The following is a 26,780-nucleotide window of genomic DNA, read 5'->3' on the forward strand; positions in this document are numbered from 1 at the left end:
GGTGAAGTTAGTGGAAGCAACGTAAAATGTACACAAAGCAAAAGAGATTTTTTTTAGCCTTAATTGGCTCAGTGTTAACAGGCAGATATTTCATCTCTGACAAAAACCCTAAAAAATAAAACACTATTGAAAACGGGAATTTATGCGCAGGTTATAGCATAAAAGATATGAAGAAACTAGAAAAGCTAAAGGGCTAAAGGGTTTCCTCCCCACACTGAATCCGTATATATTGATTATAATAACTAATGCTACTGGACATCTGGAAAGGATGAATCACAGACATATACAATGAACATGAACATAAATATTTCCCTGAAATAAGAGTCAGTCTCAAAGACTGGCTCTTCTGTTAGCCGATCTTTCTGTGCTTTGGTGTGGTAATGATGCATAACAGGTTTAAAGAAACCTGTAAGGGACAGCTGCGGGATAAATATACATCTTACATAGTGAGAGTGTGGTCTGCCATTTCTGTATTTTCAGTTTCTGTTTTGCTCCCTTCCTTTTCAACTCCTCTCTCCATCTCCTACTCCTACCCAACTATGCGATGCAGCCTCCCCAGTCCCCTCAAAATGTCCCCTGCTACCTCCCCATTCGCCAAGGATGGAGGAGGAGTCAGTGGTAGAACAGCCACTGGTTTATGCTCCTGCATGGAATGTTCTCTCTTCCCCGATTCAACCAGTGACGGAGAATTGATTTTGTCAGTACCGATCCGCAGGAGGAGCAAGGTCCATTAGGAGAGCTAGCTATAATCTGATTCTTGAAGTAAAGTGTGAAAACTGTGTGTGGTTCTTGCGTCACTATACGCCTCTTTTCCAAAATTGTGTCCATGCTACTTTCAATTATTTTGTTGGGACGGGTCTGTGTGCTGAAGGGAACGGCAAGAGACTAGAAACTAAGATTAACACAAACTGAGAAACCTTAAATATTCTTTAAAATAGGAATGGGTTTCTATGTTTGTTTTGAGTCTGTTTTACAGAAAGTGATGTGTACATATCATTAAGAAAGTGAATTCGAAAAACATCTGTTTTATTTCATTAGAGATGCAATTGTTTCTAAATTAGCTAATGCAAACTGACCTAGATCATTTTCGCATTTAAATTTATTTACTATCACATTAGCATGTTCTACAGCAACATGTAACAGAGTGATATTTAGAGTACAATTGGAAATACAATAAATGTATGGACCTTAATTGTGACATAGGAGCTAAACAAATCATGATCTTTAAATGCAGCTTTTTTGCTTACCCTTGCACTGTATGTTATGAGGCCCTCAAGCAACAATTTTCACATTTACAGCATCTACATCTACAGCAAATACTGAAGCAACTTTTGAGTGATGTGTGTCACGTGTGATATTTTTTTACGCGTGTTCACCTCAGAGCAATAATGAGATTTATCATACAGGCATTTTACTAAGTCAATAAATGTTTATATTTATTTTATGTTATACCTATATTTGTATTAGACCATAATAAACAGTAGCAGGCGTGTGGTCGGACTTGGGATGCAGTAATGGAAGCCATAAATGTTAAAGATACTTGGGGATGCAAGGATGTCCAATGAACTTAGATCTAGGAGTAGAGGCCAGTGACTGGCTTATTAATTTCAGAGCTATGCATACGAAGGACGGCTCAGAAAGCCTCAAACGCTTTAAACAGAGAGTATACTGTGTGGCATCAAATGAACACCCAAAAGTCACCTACTCCCCGACCTTCAAGGAACAAGCAGAAATGATTCTGAGATCAACCCCTGAGATCTGGAATTCACCATGAGGAGGCCAGATATGCGATCTTAAGCCAAAATATTAAATCAAATAAGGCACCTGGCCCAAATAAGAGTCCTCACAGATGCCCATCAAGACGGGGTGCACCTGTTGTCCCCAATCTTATATGAATTTGTTACTGCAGTCTACAACTATGTCCCAAGCTTGTGGAGATTGGTTACAGTTACCCATTTATAAGAACAAAACTCATGCAGATACAGCCAACGGACACTGGATTTTCTTGTTAGATGAAGTAGGCAAAATCTACAGAAAACTTATTTTAGACAGAAATCAAGCTTGGGTCAAAAGTGAAAATATCCCAGCAGGTTTACAGCCGGGTTCAGGAAAGGTGTGGGCACAATTGAATATGCAATGAGGCCCTTCCTGATATGCACTATGCATACTATGCTGAAGAAAAGCCCCCTATAACTGATATTGACCTCGAAACAGCATTTGACTCAATGGACCGGGGCCTTGTTTGGACTGCTTTGAAACATCAGGGAATACCTGACCAACTCTCTGACGCCTTGGTATCTACAGTCAGGGCCGGACAAGGAATGCAAACCGGCCATGTCAATTGAGTTGGGCTGTCTTAGGGGGAGGGTTTGGTGGTGCAGGGGGAGGAGGACACCGCAGCTGCCTTTGTTACCGTGGGCCAATATTGCAGCTATGCTACAAAATCGGCCCCCGGTAACGAAAACTTCCCCCAGGGGTCCAAAGCCGGCGCCCACCAGAGTAACACCCAGTGCCCGCTACAGCCAGTCTGGCCCTTTTTAGGGCTCGCCTGGCGTTGGAGCGCGAAGCGCTCCCGCCAGCGAGTTCTAGTCACCTTCCTCCCTGCCAAGGGAGTGTGAGCTGTGAACGAGCAGCTCTAGACCTGTGAACGAGCCGACTCAGGTCCGTGAACGCGCGGGAACGTCAATGTGCACGTTCACGCGCATCACGCTCCTGTCCTCCCGCGTCTCTGCCGAGGCGCGCTCCAGGCCGACTTGCGGTGTGCGTCACAGCGTGTTCCAGCGGCCGGAGGTAGGTAAGTGAGGGCCGGGGGGGGATTTTTGTTTATAGTTTTTCTGTAGGGAAGCTGTTGTATTCTGTTTAGTTTCTAGTTTTTAATTGAGAATGTCTCACGGCCGCATGTACTCTCCAGAAGGTTTGGTGTTTTGAAAACTGCACTTTCCTTCTCAGTTGCACTAAAAGAGCCTTGCAGATGATGTCCACTTTTAATCTCTGACGTTTTAATGTCCTTCTACGGTTATACAAATGTCTGAAAGCTCTGGTGAACTGCCAATGCCCTTTTGCTTTCATTCTATAATTGCAATGGTTTTTAATAACCGCGCGAATAAAGATGTGACACATGAAAGTGTTTAAGACCACCACAGAGCACACGCTAGAAGCTGAAGCAGGCTGGGTTCAAAATGTCTCCCTAGCAGGACTTTAAGTGGGATGAAAAAACTAGGGGGTCTCTCAAAGGGGTGTAGTCAATGTAATTAAGGACGTGGCATAAAATATAGCGAACCCAAAAATCTGTGCTTAGCATAGTGTGCCGCCCAATTTGTATTTTGCTGTTTGGAACGCACTTGTTCTTTCTTTTGAATGACATGAGTTGGAATGGGATGGAGTTGCCATGGATGAGGATGGGCCCTCTCGGCGCTCCCTATCTGTTCACCCCACCCCAGTGACTGATCTTCGTGTGCGCGCGCCCTGGACACCTTTAGGGAATCTGATTCCTGATCCTGCACTCTCTCGCATGTCCATGGCTAACCCATCGGGTCACACGCTTTTCACGCAGGAACCACCGTCCCGACTTGAGTAGCGCACCTGCCGGCCCGCACCCCCAACCCTTCACAACCTTAACACTGACTCACCCTGAGACACCCGGAAAGGCAAAATCCGTTTATGCCAGAGTGATGCATCACCCCCTCCCCCCCCATCACACCCTGAAGTACTTCCTCTAATGACCTGACCGATTAACTCACCCCCCCCCCCCTTCCCGCAATGAACTGACAGGCAGGGGCAGAGCTCCCACTCCATTCACTTTGATGCCAGGTGCTAATTACCGCACTTCCTGTGAGTAATCCGGGCTGACCTTTCACTAGTGACAATCATCAGTACCTGCCCATTGAATGCAATGGGCACCATTGAACACCCCGTTTATTACACCCCCACACACAGCTGTAGACTTCACTGCCATTGATGGGATCGTTAATCCTCCCCAAGCGGCTAGTACCGCACCCAGGGATGGGGGGGGGGGGGAGGGGGGATGCTTGATGCAGTGCGATGACTAAACAGTCCTGCAGCGCGTCATGTTTTAATACTTCGGGAGAAGGGCCTTTCTCTTACACCACTAAAACGCACATGCACTATGTGAAAACAGGCCAGAGGGAGATTTTGAGAAAGTATTTTGAACATAAATTCATGGGGGGAGGGGTGCATTTTTGCAACGTTGGCGTCTGATTTACAGTGCTCTGACACCTTCGGGTAATGTCCGCGCTTTATAAAAAATACACCAAATAAATACAATTGTAACTCATGAAATTGAGGGCCTTGAGTATTATCGGCTAATGTTAGCTGTCGGTAGCGGCAGCAGAATGAGGCCTGCGTGAATGATGGTTGGAGGATTTTCTTTTGTATTCTCTTTCCAAACCGTTACTTTTATTTATCGTGAATGGACCCTGGCTTACCGCATGTTAACAATACCTGGTCCATGGTATTGTGTTCTGTGCGGAAGCTTTGCCATAGGCTATTGCCTCCCGTTTTAGCCAATGGCAGCCTCCTGCTGCTACTGTGTGAAAGGTCATCCCATTGTCTCTTGTTTTCAAAAGTGACCAATCCGACATCCTCGAATTTCTCCTCGCTCAGTTTAGTAACCGGAGCAGCCAATAGGAAGACAGTTTTGTTAAAGCAGCAAATGGGAGGACACACACACACACAACCACACACACACACAACCACACAACCACACACACACAACCACACACACACAACCACACACACACAACCACACACACAACTACGCACACAACTACGCACACACACACACACATTCACACAACTACACACACACACAACTACACACACAACTACACACACAACTACACACACAACTACACACACAACCACACACACAACCACACACACAATCACACACACAATCACACAATCACAACCACACACACAACAACCACACACACAACCACACACACACAACCACACACACACACACACACACATACACACACATACAACCACACATACAACCACACACACACATACAACCACACACACACATACAACCACACACACACATACAACCACACACACACAAACAACACACACACACACCACACACAACCACACCGTCAGTTCACACTTTCACCAGACACAGACACCATCAGTCGTCAGTGCACGCTTTCACCGGGCACAAACACCACCAGCCGTCAGTGCACACTTTCACCAGGCACAAACACCACCATCCGTCAGTGCACGCTTCCACCAAGCACACACCACCAGACGTCAGTGCACGCTTTCACCAGGCACACTCACACCACCAGGCGTCAGTGCACGCTTTCACCAGGCACACACACACCACCAGGCGTCAGTGCACGCTTCCACCAGGCACACACACCACCAGCAGTCAGAGCACGCTTCCACCAGGCACACACACCACCAGCCGTCAGTGCACGCTTCCACCAGGCACACACACCACCAGCCGTCAGTGCACACTTCCACCAGGCACACACACCACCAGATGTCAGTGCACACTTCCACCAGGCACACACATTACCAGGCGTCGGTTCACGCTTCCACCAGGCACATCCCACCAGCTGTCAGTGCACGCTTTCACCAGGCACACACACTACCAGCCGTCAGTGCACACTTTCACTAGGCACACACACACACCACCAGCCGTCAGTGCACGCTTCCACCAGGCACACACACCAACAGCCGACAGTGCACGCTTTCACCTGGCACACACACCACCAGCCGGCAGTGCACACTTCTACCAGGCACACACACCACCACCCATAAATGCACAATTTCTACAGGCACACACACCACCAGCCATCAGTGCACACATCAATTGTTAACGCATCCACAATTAACTATTGGAGCAATTGCAGTATGGCGCACTTTACTTTTAAACATATTCATCTAAAGCGCAGCATGCCACCATTGCTAAAAAATAAATCCACATTTTGTTGCCCTACAATTTATAGACTTTTGTTGCAATTGGTGTTGCAATATTTAGCAATGCCAATAGCTCAAACTTAATTAATGCGAGACCTATTGCATTGCAAATGCTTGTTTAGGTCAGGCCTAGCATTGCAGCGCATGCGCTGCTCACTTTGCGAGCCATGTTGTACTAGGGTATGTTTTAGAAGTGGTGTGGAAGCCCCGCCCATATTTTTCATTGGATGGCGTCATCGTCCCTGATAAATGCTGGATTCTGATTGATAATGAGGCCTCTTAGTCCCTCCTTGTTACCGCCCTGTCTCCTTTTGGGACTGCCCATCAGGACTGGATCTTCTCCTTGTGGCGTTATACTGTCTCCTTCAATTAATTGGTAAGCACTTTTTTTTCCATTTGCGCAATGGCAACCGCTTGTTTCATTTTCATGTGTTGGCAAACACTTCCAGCGCGGCACACCACGCTGTCAAGGCTCTTCTGGTGCACGTTTCACAAAAGCGCTGTTTCTTTTCAGTGCGAGGCACCTCACCTTCCATTTCAGTAGAGGGCTTGCTATGAAGACTCGGCCTTTTCTCTGTGACTACACACGTCCAACAGTGATAGGCGCTGTTCCGGAAAGAGATAGAGCTTGAGGCCGCTAGCCTTGCACGGTAACAGATGGTAAATGCCACGCTGCTGGACACAAATGGGGTTCAATTCCAAAGATCGTCTACCCACAGGTCAGCATTTGCTCATCAGCCAGACTGGCTTTTTAATTTGTAAGAGGCATCTGTTGCACTGTGCTGATTACACATTTAATTGATTTTAGTTTTACAGTACCCTCGAGCAGAACCCCATAGCTCTGATGCTCTAAAAACACAGTTTGCGAACAGTTACTAAACTGTCCAGCTTGCCTCGGTTGCAAAATTATATTTGTATATACATGGAGGCTTTGAAAAAACGGAGGGCAGTGCTTTATTTGCATGAACAATGCGTTTTTTCAAATCAGAAATCCCCATTGTTTTAAAGCTCACGCCCATCCCTATCATCCCCACATGTTTAAAATGTAGACTTAATTATGTTTTCAAATCTATTGTCATGATATCCTGCTGAAATGTGTCTTCATTACCCCCACTACACCCTCCCCTATGCACGCTGTCTTGTCCTACTTCATCAAAAAGCCATAACTCGCTAAATGTAGTGAGGAGAGTCAATTGATAGAGGCCGGAAAACCCTTTCTACTTTACTAAATGGTAAGGTTATTCAGTCCGGCCTGTATAATTCTGCACTCTAGCGCCATTAATATTAGACAACCAGGCCTTGTTAATGCACTTCCTGGTTTCTCTCTGGAGCGGCCCTTTATACATGAAAAGGTTGCTCACCACTACAAGCTCTTTATTATCTGCTAAGGTGCCTCTTCTTAAAACCCCAAAAGAAAGAATATTAGCTTCAGGAAGCTGAACATGGATCCATCGTGAAAACACTTAGATGCTGCTCCCATCTGATGTCCTTCCCATTGTAAATATCCGCTCGCAATCCGAAGATTACAATTTCACATTTTGGTGGGCAAATCAGCTCTACACCCATTTAAGGTCAATACAATCATTTGGTTGGAGGGACATTAATACCTGTTTTCGGAGAGCAGGGCTCATTGTAGTGTATGTTATACACGTGTAGTACTTAGTAACGCCTGTCACCACTCTCCATGAATGATGGTCGATGACGGGGTTAGTGGCTAGAAAGCAAAGTTTCAAAAGAGAGCCAGCCCCAACTAAGAGAACTGGGATCGTCGGCAAGAATTGTTTCCTGTTCTGATTAGGTTGCATTGCTACAAGAAGTTGACAGTCGATAAATCCGCCAGTCAGAGTAGCAAGGAAAAATACAATAGACTCTAAATAACAAATGCCACCATTCGCGTTGAATAAATATTCTACCTTCTAACCACACTAACGGGGCCATTAACACCGAAAAGGCAAAACGTGTGCAAAATATACTATAGTGCAAGTAAAATTTGCACAGCGCAGCAAGTGTATTTTTGCTCCCATTCATACTATTGTGGCAAATATTAGTGACTAACATGCCAAAAGGTTTAATATCTCATCTTCTAACCATCCGTATCCAAATTTTTAGATGTTTCATGGGCAATTATGAGGAAGTAAATCAAGCTGGTAAATACCTGGTCTACAGCTGGAGGTAGCACACTTTGCGCCCAACCCCTCGTAGGCTATAGCAGCAAAAGTGCACATTTAATTTTCATTTGTTTCAGTACTAGCAGGTGCGCAGAGTGATCTCATAATAAACTAGCAAGGTTTCTACCTCAACTCCTTAGAGTTATGGAAAGGGTGCATTTTCAGGTAAAATAAGTAGTTTAAAGTAAAAATATTCATTATGAAATATACATGGATTTCCATTCATATAGAGTTCAAAACCAGGGTAATCGATGCCATCAGGTTGTTTACTTTCGTCTGGTCATGGCACTCAGTTTTTAGGTATTTATTACTTTTGTAATATTCCATTTATATTAGTTGCCAAGTCCAGACTGCTAGCCTGTGTGCAGCCCGATCAGCCAAACGAACGCTATAACACAAGACAAGCATTGACAAAGCCAATAGCCCTGGCTTGTTGTAGTTGTAATGTTACGTGTTGTATTCTAAATCTGGATGCAGTGTGAGGAGCAGCAAAATACCAGTCTGGCGGTGTGCTATGCTTAGCACAGATTTTCAGTTTACGCATTTTTTAAGTCATGGCTTTAATCATATCGGCCACACTCTCTGGACAGAACCCTCTAGTTTTTTCATCCGATTTATAGCCCTTCAAGATACCTGCTTTTACTTCTCCCCGCAATGCGTCCACACAACCGGAGATGCAGCGCCCCCTAATCCACGTAACCACATTTTGAATTTTTGTTTTTGAAACATTACACAATGTACAATATCACCCCAAAGTATCGGAGCTCACCAATGAGGGTCCAGAGTTTATCATCTCAGGCCATGCTTGTTACTCGGCGTGGCAGCCTGCAAATACCATGCCGGTTGTTTTTACGGACGTCTTTTTCAGAGGTTCTCACAATTGCACAGGTGCAATAAAATAGGACTTTGTCTCCCCGCCTAAGCTTCCATCGCGAGCCTGCCACAGAAGCCTGGGAGCGGTCTTTTCTGGATTAGTAAACACGAGAGCAGCACCAATCAGATTATTATTCCAGGCCGGGAGAAACTGCTTCTTCTTTTTATTACACATGATTAACAAGGCTACCCTATTGTGCTCCGTTCTCTCATTTCACACTCCTCTTCGATTCTTGGTTTTTTAGGGCTCGCCTATTATATCCCGCAGGGATTAATAGGCGAGACTATAGGGGCTAAACTAAGAGCTAAACTAAGCTCTCAAAAAAACGGATTTCCAGAAGTGCATGTGGTCTCGTGAACGCGCTTCTATCCGCCTGCCTGCCTGCCTCGCATCACCACATGCCGCCAGCAGCTTCACTTCAAAGGGATCCGCTGCGCCCCCTGCTGCATCAAAGGCTTTAATTTCGCGGCCGCGCTCTTCACACTTTTCATGGCCGCCAGGCCGTGTCTCGCATTTCTCCTCCCCCTCCCACCCCTGCTGTTGCTGCCCACGGCCTCCCCATGTCGCACTTTCATTTTAATGGCAGCTTTGCTTTTCTTTATATCGGCTTTCCTTTCCACTTATCACTGCTGCCTTACTTTGAACGTTTCACAGCTTGTTTAAAATGTTTACATCAACAGGTCTCTCTCGCTTGTGTGCTGCTTCCTCTGTCGAACAACCCCTCTCCCGTGCTCTGTGTTGTTCCCTCATCTCCCCCTTTTCCAAGCTCTAATTTGCTTTTCCCGTCTCTCCCAGCTGGTTTGTATATATTTTCCTCCTAGTGGCTTAGCCTTAAGCGCCTTTATTTGTGACTTCCATGTTAGCACACTCCAAGTTGCTTTGTCCCACCCCTTGCAGTCAGTAACCTTCTTTTTTCATTTTTTATTTTTCAGGTGGGCTCAGAAACTGCAATTTGTTGCCAGGCCTCTCTACTGTGTAGAAAGTGCTTTTGTGCAACTAAAATTAAACTCGTTTTTTCCCCCGATCCAAATTGCCATTTTATTTTTATTGGTAAACAAAAAAGATAAAGATAGAACCCGCTTCATTTCCAGAAACAGTCGCTTGATCACATACGTTTTTCCCCCCTATTTTATTGCACAGCATCGGTCAAAATGCTTGTTACATTGCAAAAATTATGGATACAGAGAATTTTGTCTTATTGGTCCTACTAAGTTTAAACTTTTTGCTTGAAATTTGATTTTTTGTGCCATGACTGAGAACAGAATCATCAAATTAAATTGTTTCAAAAGCAAACGAAGGAAGCTTGTCCTCTTTGCGTTCCAACTGACATGTCTCCTCTCCATGCTCCTCCATTCTTCCCTTCAAAGGCTCCGCTCCCCGCCCCCCCGCCTGCACCACTCTCCTACTTCTCCTCCCACGGCCGTCCTTTCCGCCCTCTTATTGCCGCAGCACATGGCACTGCTTACATTTAGAACCGTCTAGTTTCATTTCTGTATCCCTGCCTCCTGTCTGTTCCATCTTCGCCTACTGTTTCACCCCAGCTTCCTGTTTCTTCCCTTCTTCACCGAACGATTTCCAGCTGCAGGGAACCCTGCACTCACCCTCATGTTTGCTCCAACTCCACGCGTCCTACCTGCCCAGCTCCTTCTGTCCGCCCAGGTCCCTGATATTTATCATTAAGCGCATGCTTGCACTTGTTTACAGTCCATATTTGTGTCCACCTTCTTAGAAAATCGCCCACATCCTTAATAAATGCATCCATGCAGGCCAGTACATTTTAACGGAGAGTTTGAGTTGTTTCAGCGTTTCATTGCCAGAGGACTCTCCCACCTACAACAGGCTGAGAACCAATAAGCACATACCCCTTTAAGATGGTTTCAGTGCCTGTGGGCCTAAATTAAGCTATTACTAGCACAACACCGAAGTATTTCACTATATAAAGCTGTCATCTTTTGCTTTGTATTAGCAATACATGTGTGAAGTTGCTTTGTAACGGTTTATTTTGCATAGATTTCCTTTGCTGAGCTGATCTGCATTATTGGGCAACGTCTTATGCCTACACTGCAGTGAAACATTCGGATGTATTACTCAGAGTGGTTTCAAGAGGAGTGAATTATAGAGGGCGCCTGCTGGATGTTTTTGCCATCTGTTCAATAGTTGCCGGAGGCAGCGCTTTATCTTTTGCCTTCAGACATCTGCTACTTTCTACTTTTTATTTCAGTTGATTTTTCTTCAGTTTCTAGTAGGTGAATTTTTTTTAAGCCACCAGGGTGATTGAACTATGGAGGTTTAAATCTATATGTGGTGGCCATATTTTATTAATATTGAAGATCTCTTTTGGTCTCCATTGATGCATATCGAAGCATAATATTGGTAAACTTGTGCGTTTTGGCCTCGGTTTTAACATTCACTTTTCTTGAAAGCAGATACGTTTTTTATTGGCGGTATTACAGATTTGTACTTGTTTTCTTGTCTTGCCTTCTGCTCCCCTGATTGCCCTCGTTTTCTTGCCTTCTGCTTCCCTGATTGTACTCGTTTTTTCTTGCCTTTGGCTCCCCCCACTCCATTCATCCATCCATCCCCCCCACTCCATCCATCCATCCCCCACTCCATCCATCCGTCCATCCCCCACTCACTCCATCCATCCATCCCACTCCATCCATCCCAATCCATCCATCCCACTCCATCCATCCCAATCCATCCATCCCACTCCATCCATCCCACTCCATCCATCCCACTCCATCCATCCCACTCCATCCATCCCAATCCATCCATCCCAATCCATCCATCCCAATCCATCCATCCCACTCCATCCATCCATCCCAATCCATCCATCCCACTCCATCCATCCATCCCACTCCATCCATCCATCCATCCATCCATCCCACTCCATCCATCCATCCCACTCCATCCATCCATCCATCCATCCCACTCCATCCATCCATCCATCCATCCATCCATCCATCCATCCATCCCACTTCATCCATCCATCCATCCATCCCACTCCATCCATCCATCCCACTCCATCCATCCATCCATCCCACTCCATCCATCCATCCCACTCCATCCATCCATCCCCCACTCAATCCATCCATCCATCCCCCACTCAATCCATCCATCCCCCACTCCATCCATCCATCCCCCCACTCCATCCATCCATCCCCCCACTCCATCCATCCATCCCCCCCACTCCATCCATCCATCCCCCCACTCCATCCATCCATCCATCCATCCCCCCACCCCATCCATCCATCCCCCCACCCCATCCATCCATCCCCCCACCCCATCCATCCCCCCACCCCATCCATCCATCCCCCCCTCCATCCATCCCCCCACTCCATCATCCATCCCACTCCATCCATCCATCCCTCCCACTCCATCCATCCATCCATCCCTCCCACTCCATCCATCCATCCCTCCCACTCCATCCATCCCTCCCACTCCATCCATCCATCCATCCCTCCCATCATCCATCCCACTCCATCCATCCATCCCTCCCACTCCATCCATCCATCCATCCCTCCCACTCCATCCATCCCTCCCACTCCATCCATCCATCCATCCCTCCAACTCCATCCATCCATCCCCCCACTCCATCCATCCACCCCCCCACCCCATCCATCCATCCCCCCACCCCATCCATCCATCCCCCCACCCCATCCATCCATCCATCCCCCACTCCATCCATCCATCCCCCACTCCATCCATCCCACTCCATCCATCCATCCATCCCCCCACTCCATCCATCCCTCCCACTCCATCCATCCATCCCACTCCATCCATCCATTCCCCCGACTCCATCCATCCATTCCCCCGACTCCATCCATCCCTCCCCGCCCCACACTCCATCCCTCCCCCGCCCCACACTCCATCCCTCCCCTGCCCCACACTCCATCCCTCCCCCGCCCCACACTCCATCCCTCCCCCGCCCCACACTCCATCCCTCCCCCGCCCCACACTCCATCCCTCCCCCGCCCCACACTCCATTCCTCCCCCGCCCCACACTCCATTTTGGCCTCGGTTTTAACATTCACTTTTCTTGAAAGCAGATACTTTTTTTATTGGCTGTATTCCAGATTTGTACTTGTTTTCTTGTCTTGCCTTCTGCTCCCCTGATTGCCCTCGTTTTCTTGCCTTCTGCTTCCTTGATTGAACTCGTTTTTTCTTGCCTTCGGCTCCCCCACTCCATTCATCCACCCATTCCCCCCCTCTAACCATCCATCCCCCCACTCCAGCCATCCATCCCCCCACTCCATCCATCTATCCCTCCCACTCCATCCCTCCCACTCCATCCCTCCCACTCCATCCATCCCACTCCATCCCTCCCACTCCATCCCTCCCACTCCATCCCTCCCACTCCATCCATCCCACTCCATCCATCCCACTCCATCCATTCCCCCACTCCATCCATCCATCCCCCCACTCCATCCATCCATCTCCCCACCCCATCCATCCATTCCCCCCACTCCATCCATCCATTCATTCCCCCACTCCATCCATCCCACTCCATCCATCCATCCCCCCACTCATCCATCCATCCATCCCCCCACTCATCCATCCATCCATCCCACTCCATCCATTCATCCCCCACTCCATCCATTCATCCCCCACTCCATCCATTCATCCCCCACTCCATCCATTCATCCCCCACTCCATCCATCCATCCATTCCCCCGACTCCATCCATCCCTCCCCGCCCCACACTCCATCCCTCCCCCACCCCACACTCCATCCCTCCCCCACCCCACACTCCATCCCTCCCCCGCCCCACACTCCATCCCTCCCCGCCCCACACTCCATCCCTCTCCCGCCCCACACTCCATCCCTCTCCCGCCCCACACTCCATCCCTCTCCCGCCCCACACTCCATCCCTCTCCCGCCCCACACTCCATCCCTCTCCCGCCCCACACTCCATCCCTCTCCCGCCCCACACTCCATCCCTCCCCCGCCCCACACTCCATCCCTCCCCCCCCCACACTCCATCCCTCCCCCGGCCCACACTCCATCCCTCCCCCGGCCCACACTCCATGCCTCGCCCACACTCCCTCCCTCACCCACACTCCCTCCCTCGCCCACACGCCATCCCTCGCCCTCTTGCCCTGCCTCTATCTCTCACCCTGCCTCTATCTCTCGCCCTCCCTCTATCTATCTATCGCCCTCACTATCCATCGCATCACCACTGCATCACTCAGGGGCACCACAACATCACTATGCGCTACCACAGCATCACTGAACGCCACAGCATCACTGGTCGCCGCCACAACATCATTCAGAGCCACCACAGCATCAATCTGTGCAACCATTCAACAACAACTGATTCAAATATGTTCTCTCAATGTTTCAAACTTTTTATTACAAATGTCACAAAAAAAGTTATTATTTCACTTCTGTTCTTGTATTTTCATCACAATAAAATACACTAAACATAATCTTCCAAAAAGTAATTTGCAAAAGTTTAAGCTATTGCCTTTATAAATTACAATAACTTTTATTTAAGTATTAAATATTGAAAAAAATACAACCCATTGTTATTTTTAATATTAATACATCTAAGTCATGTAAATACAACACATATTGCATTATAAATGCTATAGGTGTCACGTTTGCAAAAGTTAACACTATTGGCATTGTAAATGACAGTTATTAATTTCGCTATTTTCAAAACAAAAACATAAATACAAAATTTGTCATTTACAATACTAATACCTCTAACTTTACTAATGCGAGCCCTATTGCATTGCAAATGCTTGTTTACAGTAGCAAACATTAGTATGGCAAAGAGGGACAATGCTCTGCCGACTTCCCAATGGAGGTAGGAGATCGGCAAAGAAATGCTACTTTTTAATCTGCATATAAAAAATACCTTTCAAACCAGAATTTAGATACACCCAAATTGGGAAAAGAAAAACACAGTGATCTTCCTTTTTATTTCGAGCCTACCAGACTGCGCAAGCTATCTGGTTGCCAAAGACCTATTTTGACCTTACCATGGACTTACAGCACCCCACATTGCTTTTCACTGGTTGGCTTTATTATCACGCATTTGCTTGCTTCCAGTCATTTGCTTGCTTCTTATTTGATGGCTTTTTGTGTTTGTCTGAAGCAAAGCCTCTTTACAATGCTTTTGATTGGCTGACTTGTATCCTGCCACTGCTCACACTTACAGAACTCTTTTTTTGTTTTCATTCAGCATTCCATGAGAGTGCATGTGCTTTCCCTCGTATGCTGCTTCAACCCCTCTCACCCCCACGCTATATTGCTCCACACTCCTCTCTACTTGTCTGTACAAGCACAGCAACATGGATATTTTTGCTTGGGTATAGTTGAAGAGCAGACTATTTTTTTGTTTTCTGTCCTGTATTCCACATATTGCATTAAAGCACAAGCTTTGAACACAAAGGAATTTATGACCCTGGGGACGGACCATCTGCTGCACTCAGTCAGCTGGTGTCTGAGACAGAAGGTCTGGGACAGAAGGTGTAAGTAGCATTACGCTTCTCCTGGAGGATTATATATCTGCTGCCGGGTCTGAGTGAAACATATTTGAAAAATAAACAACACAGATTGAAAACATTTAATTCAATGTACCGTTTTGAGATACCATAAGATATGGGTTTGCTTTTCCTTCAGTATTTTAAAATGTTTTTTTCTTTTACTTTTTAAAATAAAAGTTTACAGACAAACATTGGCAAAGCCAACAGCTCGCATTAGAAATGAGAGACCTATTGGCTTAGTCAATGATTGTTTGCTGATGACACTGTGCTCCAAACTGGACAAATCTAGAAACGTTATCACCTATTGATGAGCTTTGAAATCATTGCACAAGCAAACTAATCGCTATTAATGCAAATCAACAAAATTCATGGTCATTAACCAAATAGTGTATTTAAAAGAAACATTTATGGCAAGCAGATTGAAAAATTATTTTCAAGTTTTGATTACTTAGGCATATCGCTTGACTGCAAATTGTCAATGTCCCATCGCAAGGACAATGTGGTGTGAATAATGACCCAACACACGAGAGGTATCATCTGTTGTAAAAGACCACCAAGGCCTCAGTTCTTAGTTTCACTTATTCTTGAATCAGCCAGAAAAAGTTCTAGTTGAATGAGGAATTACAGGAGGTGCATGGATTACTGCACTCCAGATGGACCCAGGACATTTCACTTGGTAACACATGATGACATTTCCGAGTGGATATGGTAGAACATTAGGAACTACCATAGGAATCAGAGGTAGGAATTCCTGTGGTAATTCCACATCTTTCAAGTGACAAGGAGGGTCCCGAATCAGAAAGAAGTAAATAGTTTTACTTTCTGAAATTACTGATCCCTATGGACAATGGAAAGGCTGGGGTAAACATCCAAATCCACCTCCCTCCAGGGTGACAGACTAGGATGCCCAGGGTCTGGAGCACGGGCCCAAGCTCAGAAGGGCCGCTCCCCCCCCCACACAAAAAAAATACTATTCCTTCAAAAAGCCCTGGTGTTTAGTGGGCTTTCTGCCCCCCAAAGTTTCCAGGGCGAGGGGGGACACGGGCCCATGCCCAGAGAAGCCACTCCCATGCCCCAATCCTATCCCTAGTGTCTAGTGGGGGGAACCCAGCTTAGTGGTCACCCTCCTGCGGAAAGCACCAAGAAGGGATCCACTACTGACAGACAATGGAAAGGGGAAATTCTCCTCTCTCAAATGATACCTGCCCCCACTGAAATCACTGATCCAGTGAAAGTGAAAGGAGCAAATTGGCTCGTTTCACTTTCAGAGGAATTACGGGAGCGCGCCATGCACCCTGATTGTCATTTCCTCCAGGACAAAATAATAAAAAATAACTCGGGCTGCTGGGGAAGAACTAAGAAATGTAAAAGGCAAAGCATCTGATGCGAGCATTACATGGTTCTTTACAGCCCTTCCCAGCTCCCATCATCCGGTAGCCAGCACCCGTACATAAAAGGTTCACATTGTTAGTATGTATAATAAAAGAAAAGTTGTATGACAAGCAGTAACATGAAGTTTGCATTGTAAGGGGCAAATTAAAATGCAAGTACAGCTAAATATTGCAGAGTCGATACTTCTGACAAAGGACCAGTATTGTCATTGGAAATATAAAAAAGTCTCTATGAAATATCATGATAAATACCCCAACCAAACATTGGAAAATCATGAAAAACTTGTGAAAGCGCAGGGTTGAAGGAGGCTGACCCAATGCAAAAAGAACAATTGATGGGCAGAATGCAGAACAATGTCATGCATTCACCCCAGTACAGAAATCTGGGCCTAAATCCATCGTTTTTTTTGCTCACCAGGTCATTCCAGTTTGAACCCAGCCATATGCAAACAGTCTTGACCCTGTGTCTCATGGGAACAGTTCAGCCCGAACGGACAGGCCAGGTCCTCCCTGGACAGGAAACAAGCATCCTAGGGCCTGTTTCAGGGTTTCACCCCTCATCAGCCAGGATAGCTTGACTCCAGTGGTATGGAAAGCAGGGGACCCACATCTGGGCATACCCGTCCCACTTGGGGTGACAAATGCAGAAAGAACAAACCAAACTCTGCCTCAACTACTACTTATGGCACTTGAATTTTTTTTAATTTTTTTAGAAGGTTTGATATCAGGTCTTCAGGTCAGCTAGTACTGTTTGTATTAAGGGCTAAAAACAAGGATGCAATTGGGTGTGAGGAGTGAACGTATGAAGCGGTTTGCTCAAAACCACACAATTAATTTTCATGTACTAAGAAACTGTGGTTATAAAACCGGTCTTCAGTTTGAATGAAGCATTTTCAGCATGAGCATCTAAAGCTCAAGGAGCCTAACCTGCAATCAGCCATAATCTCTTTTAGGTCAAGCCTGCCAGTCAGTGAAGCTGTTTGGTTGCAAAAAACCTATTGCCAGCTTACCAGATCTTATATTGAGCTTAAAGTTCGCCCACTCCTTACTACTGGTTGGCATTTGCTTGTTTCTTATTTGAGGGTTTGGCTTGTCCATTTTGTACCTTTCACAACCCTGAAGCATACCCTCTTTACTTGTGTCCTTCCACTGCTCAATTTTAGGGAACTACGTTATTCTTTTTGATTTTACACATACACTCCATGGGAGTGCATGTGTTTTTTTTCCAGCTGTCTTGATTGTGTGCGCCTCTCTCTCCAATATTCCTCTCTTTCCCCAGTGTACCTCTTCCCTTAGCTCAGTGTTGCCCTCTCTCGCTTGCGTGATTCTCTCCAACCCAGCACTCCACGTTGCTCTCTTTCGTTATTCTCCCTCATTGTCTATGTTGCTTCCTCCATCCTCCCTCCTGCTTCTCCGATTGATCAATAAAACGACAAAAGGTGCCTGTGTCATTTTGTAGGTGGGTGCATGTGTGAGAACATAACTTCCTTACAAAATGATGGCTTTTTTGTTCCATCTTTAGACATGCTAAACAGAATCAGGGATGCTTTAAGACATCACTTAAACCATTGGCAAAGCCATTGGGTTCCAAAGGCGAGGCCCACTGGTTTTTACCAATGCTGGTTTCTCCTACAGTTTACATTGAAAACACATAAAAGAGCACTTACCCCTTGGGGTCCAGCAGGTCCCTGACTTTTTCATTATATATTTCCATGTAAGATACTTCCACTTTGAAGGTTTGCGAGTCATTCTCTTCTTTGGAGACCCTCTGAAACAAAGCACAGCAGAGCCGCGGAATCAGGCCTGGCTGGTCTGCGTTACCCATCATTGAGAAGGACTTTCCTGAACCTGCAGGAAACCCCAGGAGAGAGTAGTCAGAAGATAAAATTTACAGTACCTTTGAATTTCAAAGAAACCGTGAATGCTCACATTCAAGGTTGGTGTATTAAAGCATTCTCTTACCCGTTTGCCCGTATGCAAAAATACATGCATTATATCCCTGAAAGGCATTATCGAGAATTCCTTCCCCGAGGCACTTGAACACAACTTCTTGCCCTAAAATGAAGATTTAAAAAAAAAAGTGTCAAAACAAAATTTAAGTTTGTTCCAAGTTGTTGCAGCATTTTAACTCAAAGCAATATGGTAGCATTGACAAAGACAATAGGTCTGGCTTTTAGCAAGTCAGTATGTGTGATTATTTCTGGTTGTGTATGTGCGTGAGTATATGAAAGGGTAATTTGGCCGATTTGTAGGTATTGTATTCCAATCCATTATTATGAGGAAATAAAAAAGTCCAGCCTTTATTTCTAAAAGGTGCTTGTCTTTTTGTACAATTTAGAAACTGAGATGCCTTCGCTTACAGTACCACTTACACAAAGCTATTCTAAACACCTATTTTACTACATTCTGGGCCAAAAATTAAGACTGTATGAAACAAAAAATGAAGAAAGAAATGTTCACCTTAGCCCAGGGTATGTATTTTTTTAAAAAGTGAATATAAATTCCCATAGAGAGAAATGCGAAGCTATTCCTTTCCGGGGATAAGGAATGCAAAACCCATGGCCAGATACCGGAGGCAGTTTTGTAAAATTGGTCTGAAGGCAGCCAGATGAAATGTAGCCAGATTATGGAGTGTGAGTGCTTCCTCTGGAGAAAGAAGAATTGAAGGGGGAACTAACTGTTGCATGGGGGTGGAAAAATATGAATGTTAAGGCCCAAAAAGATATGGGATCACTGAGAACATGTAGAGGGCTAATGTAGAAAAGTCGTTTGACTATAATGCTTACTATAGACTTAAAGATGTTAACAATGAAATGCCCCTGGCCGATTGGCAGCTGTGACTAACTGAAATGTATCATGCTTAAAACAAAACAATGAACAGCAATATACAACAGACAAACTGAGGCTACAATAGGTAATAGCGCCTGCAAAGCAATGTACAAAAGGGCCATTTCTGTTAGTCACTTTATGCACCAACTGGTAACACTTGTGTGATTTGTCGTAATGATCAAGATCCCTGCATTGAATTTGCTTGTTAAAGTGGGATACTGACTCTTTACATTAAAACAAATGGCAGTTTTGCTACCATGATCTGCCTTCATACCTAGGGTTTTGATTTTGCAAGCTGATTTGGTTCCAAATAACAAAAAAATATAGGTGAGTGAAAACACTAATAGTCATGCTACTCTAAGCATAATCCTTCATTTTGCAAAAGTACAAATTAAAAAACAAGCAAACCACCACTGTTGCTCTATTGTAGAACCAAAGGAGTTCCCTATGTGGTTTATGTTTAGGCTATTCTGTTTTTGGTTCAAACCTATAATAACTAATAAAAGACCACTGAAACATATAAACAAGCATAAACACATGAACAACCACAAAGTAAAATGCTACTAAAAGTAAGGAAAGTGAGAGAGAATAAGTCACTTTTTCATTTACTTCTGAAGGGGCCAACAAAATGTAACTATGTTATACAAGGTAGCATCAAGAAAGCTTGGTCTAACATTATTCTGCTTTAGTTTTGTTGTTTAGGGATGTCACTAAAATATTTTTTCTTCTTCCATTTGTTGAGTGTTTGGATTAAAGGTGCAGGGCTACGAAGCATGTTTTAGGTCTGATCTACTTGTTTTATGCAATGTAGAGAATTTGGGAACATCAAAATCATATTTGATCTTTTGGTAGTGTTTAATTCTTTCACTGATTAGTGAAATGGCTGCTCATAAGAATCTTGGCTAATATGTAGTATCACATTTACCCATAGAATGGGTAAATCGTTTTGATACATTATAGCCCCCTTTTCCAACAAGTCAGTATTGATAGCAGGCCACATGGCAAACATTCCAGGCTTTAAACAAACAATGTTGGGTGTGGTGGCAGATCCCTGTAAAAAAGGTTCATGTGGGCCTCTTAGCATATTCCAAGCCTGCACAACTGCAACCTAACACAGGCCAGATCGCCTTTGGAGGACCTGTAACCAGGGGGCCTCGAGATTCCGGCCAGGTACCCAGCAAGAGTATTACTGGGCCCGATTATTTGCCCAGTCTCCTGTCGCCATTATCCAGGCCACCAAGCAGAGCGGTGACGCTATCCCTCGACATCGTATGGCCCGACCATTCCGCGGGCGAACAGGCCAACAATTTGTCATGTGCTCCTGGGCTGAACGGAGGAGCGGAGACTCCTGGGTGTCCCGAGCCCCTCGCCCCAGCCACCCACCCTTCTGATGACCCCCCTCAATGGAAGGAGGAAGGAGAACTGCGGTTATCCCTGCCCTGGGCACGGTGGTGAGGAGTGGCTGTGGGGAGGGACAGAGCTGCATGCAGGCTGATCTTGAGGGCTGCTCCACTAAACATGCCACTGACAACTGGGAGGAGGGGACTCTGACTAGGCCACCGCTCTTCTAGCTCCACTGCCTCAAACCAGTCTGGGGCCCAACAAGGACAGCTGTCCTCTACAGTGAGGCCCTGTGTACCTGGACCTCCGGTGGTCAGCATGGCTGCCATTCTGGGCTTTGCCAGCCTCTTGCTCGCTTTGGCCATGAGAAGCAGTGGATCCAGGACATAGCGACCTCTCGGACCCTCCTGGCCCCCTTCACAACGACCATGGTCTTCTGCAGGATGGTGAATGGGGGTCAGCAGTGCAGGTGACTGGGCCTGGGGCACTACAAAGCAGGGATCCTCGCATACGATTAGGGGCCCTCCCCCTAAGCAGAAACGCCAGCAGGGAGCCCGAGACAGGAAGATACTGGCCTTCTTGTTCAGTAAGGGTTGCCTTAGTGTCCTGATAAGTTTATAAGGACTGTGGCATCACGGGGAACTTTATAGGAGGTCGTAGTGACCTCATGGATGCCCTACCCTGCGTCCACAGAGACCTTAGCAAGAGGGCAAGACTAAGAGGACTCTGATACTACAAGACGGCTGACTGGGAAATACTCAGCGGGTCCACCACGGTGGTGAACTACCGATTGTACCTCGAGCTGGGAACTGTTGGTGGTCATCCGTTGAGAGTCTGATTGCACCCTCAATGGGGGGAGTCGAGTGATTAGTCCTTGGGTGCGTGCTGTAGGCTGGTCACACCTCACAGTTAGGAATTTTGCTGGTATGTGGAATGTCTTGTAATTTTTTTGTTTTTACTCTATTTTAGGTTTTAAATAAACATTACATTTCGCAGAGCTTATAATGACCAACAATAACAATGACTGCTCAGATCAGCCGTAATGGGGGCACCCCAGGTAGTGGGTGCTCAGAGAGGGAACTCCCCCCACCTCCAAGACACCCCACTACACTGCAGTGGATGATTGATCAAACAAATGGAAAGCTCGGAGCATAGGGGGCATGAAGCACAAGTCTTCAAGTTGAAGCATATAGTCAATGAGGGCTTGCCAAAGGCGAAGGAATCTTTTGTCAGTGTGTGATAATTTATGGGAGATTTGTTCCTTAGCTAATGGGTGCCATAGTTGTGTGAACCAAGTCACCACTGAGGGAGCTGACAGGTTTTTGCAACTGAAGTTGATAAGTTGCTTCGCTGCTCCAGTCATGTGGTCGACAAGGTACCAGTCTGCATAGTTCATTGCCTCCAGTGCGACCGGCTGTCTCCCTAGTATAAGTGTGCAATGCTGGCTGGGATGGGAAAGCCCAGGGTGCCCTTGATGTGACTGAGTTGGGCATAAAGTCCGGATTGCGCGCTATTAGAATATGTGGGGAGGGGCACTCCAGCCATGGTGGTCCTGGAACAACGGCTGTGTTCGACATTCAAGTCTGCTAACCCTGATCTTCCATCCAGTCCCAGCAGAGAGAGATTGCCTATCCTACTCCGGACCAAGTCATCCAGGTATGGAGTCTCAGGCTAACTTAAGAGATCAGGCAAATAGTACACCCACTATGCTCTCAGGGTAGGGGTAGTGATAGGTAGGTACATATACATATAGAAATTAGACAGTCATGGTTGGAATTTTTATTCATTTCACAATGTTTGTTCCTAATGCTGGTTAATTTGCTTTGTTTTAGCTGCCTAATAACTGCAGTTTATTCTCACTGTGCAAGATTGTGAATGTTTCAATAATTGTATTGAAAAATTGCTTTGTATCTTTTCTTATGTTTACCAAAGGCAGGCATGAGTAGGCAATGAAAGGGGTAAAATCGGCTTCCACAATCCCTCAGGATAAGTGTACCATGTTTGAGGTTGCCAAAGTCCCATTCTATCCTGGAACGGTTAGGGGTTCTGGTGAGGCACACTGAGCTAGCTAGGAATTGGGCCAACAGTCTGATGGTGTAGATGGACTCAGTCCTGCATTCTGAAGTATTGGTGTCCTAATATGTAGTCCTAACTTTTCTAGTGTGAACTGTTCAACAACCTCATTAACCTCAGTTTCCACATTTGTCAAAATCATAAGCTTTTACAGTCAGCTAAATGCACTATGTATGATACGTAAAGAAATCACTGTTAATAAGAATCAAGAGGCACATAGAACCCTGTATAAAACAGGCTGCAAGATTTTAAAAATCCACCAAAGTAAATGCTCCGCCCTCTGTGACAAACATTTGATAAGAGAATTTAGCCCATATCCTAGGGCACATGCATAACCATTTTTTGCTATTTTTCACTTGTGTTTTCTGTGGTATTTGCTTGTACCACCAGGCTATTTCACCTGACAACAACAGAAAGGATATGGGCACATATGTGCAGCCTTTGTGTCTTCCAGAATACAAACTACATCCCTAGGCATAATCTCGGATCAGCACATCTCAATCTCTTAGAGGTTCCCAAATTCAATAGGAAAAGTCTGGGGGAACCAGCTTTGCTGTATTGGCTTCCAGAGTCTGGAACTCTCTGACGGACAGCATAAGAGCAGCAACCTCTTATGAGTAATTCAGAACTCAGCAAAAAACAAGGCTTTTCAGACAAGCCCACAATTAATCACACCTCTGCTGCAAGTGCTCTCAGAGCCAAGAAACCTTTGGGTGAATGAGCGGTAAAACAAAGTGCCCTAAAGTCTTTCAGTGGCTTTCACTTTATAGGCAGAAGCTTCTGGCAACCCTGTTAAAATGCAATTAAGGCTAGGGGACCAGAATTCATATATGACTGTCTTTCCTATGGCTTTAAGGCAGTCTAATTTTAAAAAGTAATCTAACTGCACATTAATGCCACATACAGTGCTGCTGACTGGATAAGCAAGACATCCAGGGAAACCAGTCAATGGATGACATAGGGGCCATGAGTGTGGAATGTAATACATTATCTATTTGTCCATGGGACAGGTTGCTTCATAAAACTACTTGTCCTGTAACAAAATCCACTTGTCTCTTTGGTGCCAAGTAGTGTGTCAACAAGACATGGAAACAATCTAATTATAAAAGAGCTCTGATGATAGCCTCTCTGATTAGGCCAGAGCTCATACTTGGTAGGGTTTGACTACTAGCAATTCCTTTGTTTTGCCACCTTTTCACAGATCTACATGCTGGAGCTAGAGGTGTGCAATAGTTCCCGAATGCCCTCTTGAGTCTGTGCAAACCTACTAACTTGCATATTTTATGGGTTTATATCAGCTTGTCTCTAATATTTTCCCATACAGAGGAAGGTTAGAAATTTACTTATGACAAGGGCAGTAGTAAAATTTCTTCCAGGGTGGGGGAAAAAGTGGTGAGAAAGTGGACTTGTTACTGCGCAACAGATTTTCTCATGAGGAAATCTACACATTATTATTTACCAGTGCTAAAGTGCAGTTCACAAATAATTTCTAGGAGTACCAATTCTTGACCTACAACTGTAAATTCTTGTGGATTCATGAAAGCCATAAAACTGCACTCCTGCAAGGACATATACCATGGGTGCACTATTGTGACTTTCTTTAAGAATTGGACCCCTATTTAGGTCTAGGGTTTTGTTTTTAATAAAATACTCTTTCTTTCCATCTCTCGGCTGACTTCACTGTGAGTGACAGCATTCTGCTCTTTCATAAGGAGCATATTGGCACACAAAGTAGTTTGGTTTATTGACGGGAACTACAGTGGCAATGTTTGCTTTTAAGACCAAAAATATTTTTGCTTCCGCCAATGTTTGTTATAATAATGAGGGCCCGGCAGTCACCACTGCAATAAAGTTTTACAAAACCCATGTCAAAACAAGACACGCATTGACATAACCAAAAGGCTGACCACCAACGTAATACCTATTGGCTTTGCCAATGCTTGTTTATTTTCATGTTTCCTATCACTTTGTTGCAACTGGTTACACAGTTTTTCCATTATGAATATTTTTGGGAAATACTAGCATGCATCAACACATTGCTAAAACGATGCTTCAAAGAAATTGTACTAAAAATTTCACAGTAGTTAAAATGTTTTTTCCTAGTTGCATTTTTTTAATGAACATTTTATTTTGAAAGAAATAATCATTAATCTTGCTTTCAAGCTTTTGCATATATTTGCATCTAATCAGACAGCATCCTGAAAGCATTATACGTAGCCTTATATGGTTAAACTTTCAAACGTGTGTACACATTTTTATACTGGAACCACTGTCAGTAGTGCTGTATGAACTTCCACAATTTCCTTAGAGCGCTCACCATAATAATAAAGTCCTTGTATAAATGAACCATAAATTCAAGTTTAAACAGCATTAACATATGGATACAACTATTACCTTAACTGCAGACAATGCCCTTCCCTGATCCATAATGTGGTAGTGTAACCTGGGAGCCAAAGTGTTTGTGCTGCAGGGGGGTTGGGCCTACCGTCCCAAGGATACATTAAAACATGAAAAGGTCTTGTTGAGCGTCGGGCTTTAGGAACTCCACATCCCTGATAGGGACCCTTCATCCCCACGGAGGAAATCTGTCTTTCTGTTGGTCAGCGATCATCTATTTAATCAGATACGTGATCTACGTCTGGGTTATGAAAGTGCAGCTGTCAAACAATTCTACGTCTTACAATAGAAACAGAGAAGGTTTTGGGACAGACCACTTCCAACCATTGACTTCCTTCAACCGACCTCTTTCAGCCACTTCTGTGAGACTTTGGCAATCATGTCTTGGTTCAGCCCTGTGTACTATCACTCTCTCAACTAATTCTCTCCTATTCTGGTTTATCAAATTTGGTAAAATCTGCTGCCAGCGTTGAGCCCCTGCTACATTTTTGCCATCGTGGGTCAAATCAAGGTTATGCAAGATGGGTATGTTTCACTTGGGATACCAGGGTAGCCAAGGCTTTCTCCTGCACTGGTATTTTGAAGATGTTACCAGTGAAACATCGCAGAATGGTGGTCCAGGCGATGGTGGTGAGTCGCTTGGACTACGGGAACGCTTTCCTGGCCGAAGTGGGTGAAACTCTGGTAGCGAAACTTCAAGTCATCCAAAATACTGCAGCAAGGATGTTCTTAAATCACCCCCCAGGATCTCCATCACTTCCACTGCTCAGAGACCTTCACTGGCTCTCAGTGAAAAAGAGATCATTCTTCAAGGTCTTCTGTTTCGCTTTTAAAGCCATTAATGGTTCAGGTCCTGGTTACTTGCAAAAGAAACTCTGTAAGCAGATTTCCTGCCGTAACCTGAGATCAAACGCTATGGCATTGTTGAAGATCCCTCGCATCCGACGCACTCGTTTGGGAGGCAAAGCCTTTTCATATATTGCCCCTAAATATTGGAATCCTCTACCTGAGGCTTTACGTAAATGTTCCTCCTATCTGGTCTTCAGGAAACAACTCAAGGCCTTCTTATTCTAACCTTCTTCGGCTTTGATACTCCATTTTTCCTCCGGTTTCTTTCTGCCTAAGTAAGCGCTAAGATGCCACTGGGTGAGTCTTGCGCTATATAAGAGACCAATAACAATAACAAAAACAATAGAAACATTAGAGGAGTTATATTGTTAAGGCTCAATAAAATAAGAGGAGTTATAAAACATGGATTGGCT

The 26,780-nt window shown here is 45.2% G+C and overlaps 1 protein-coding gene across 4 annotated transcripts in view; it reads right to left on the reverse strand.

Moving 5' to 3' along the window:
• Positions 1–26,780, reverse strand: part of KIF13A (kinesin family member 13A) — an 836,323-nt gene that overhangs the window by 475,884 nt on the left and 333,659 nt on the right. For all 4 annotated transcript variants that reach the window (XM_078687977.1, XM_078687975.1, XM_078687976.1 and 1 more), the window contains 2 exons: positions 18,841–18,933; positions 18,546–18,726 (listed from right to left, as the gene is read on the reverse strand). In XM_078687977.1, the coding sequence (XP_078544103.1) occupies positions 18,546–18,726; positions 18,841–18,933 (274 nt within the window). The remainder of the gene's footprint in view (positions 1–18,545; positions 18,727–18,840; positions 18,934–26,780) is intronic.

Source organism: Lissotriton helveticus, chromosome 4_1 (assembly GCF_964261635.1).
Source record: "Lissotriton helveticus chromosome 4_1, aLisHel1.1, whole genome shotgun sequence".
NCBI lineage: Eukaryota > Metazoa > Chordata > Amphibia > Caudata > Salamandridae > Lissotriton > Lissotriton helveticus.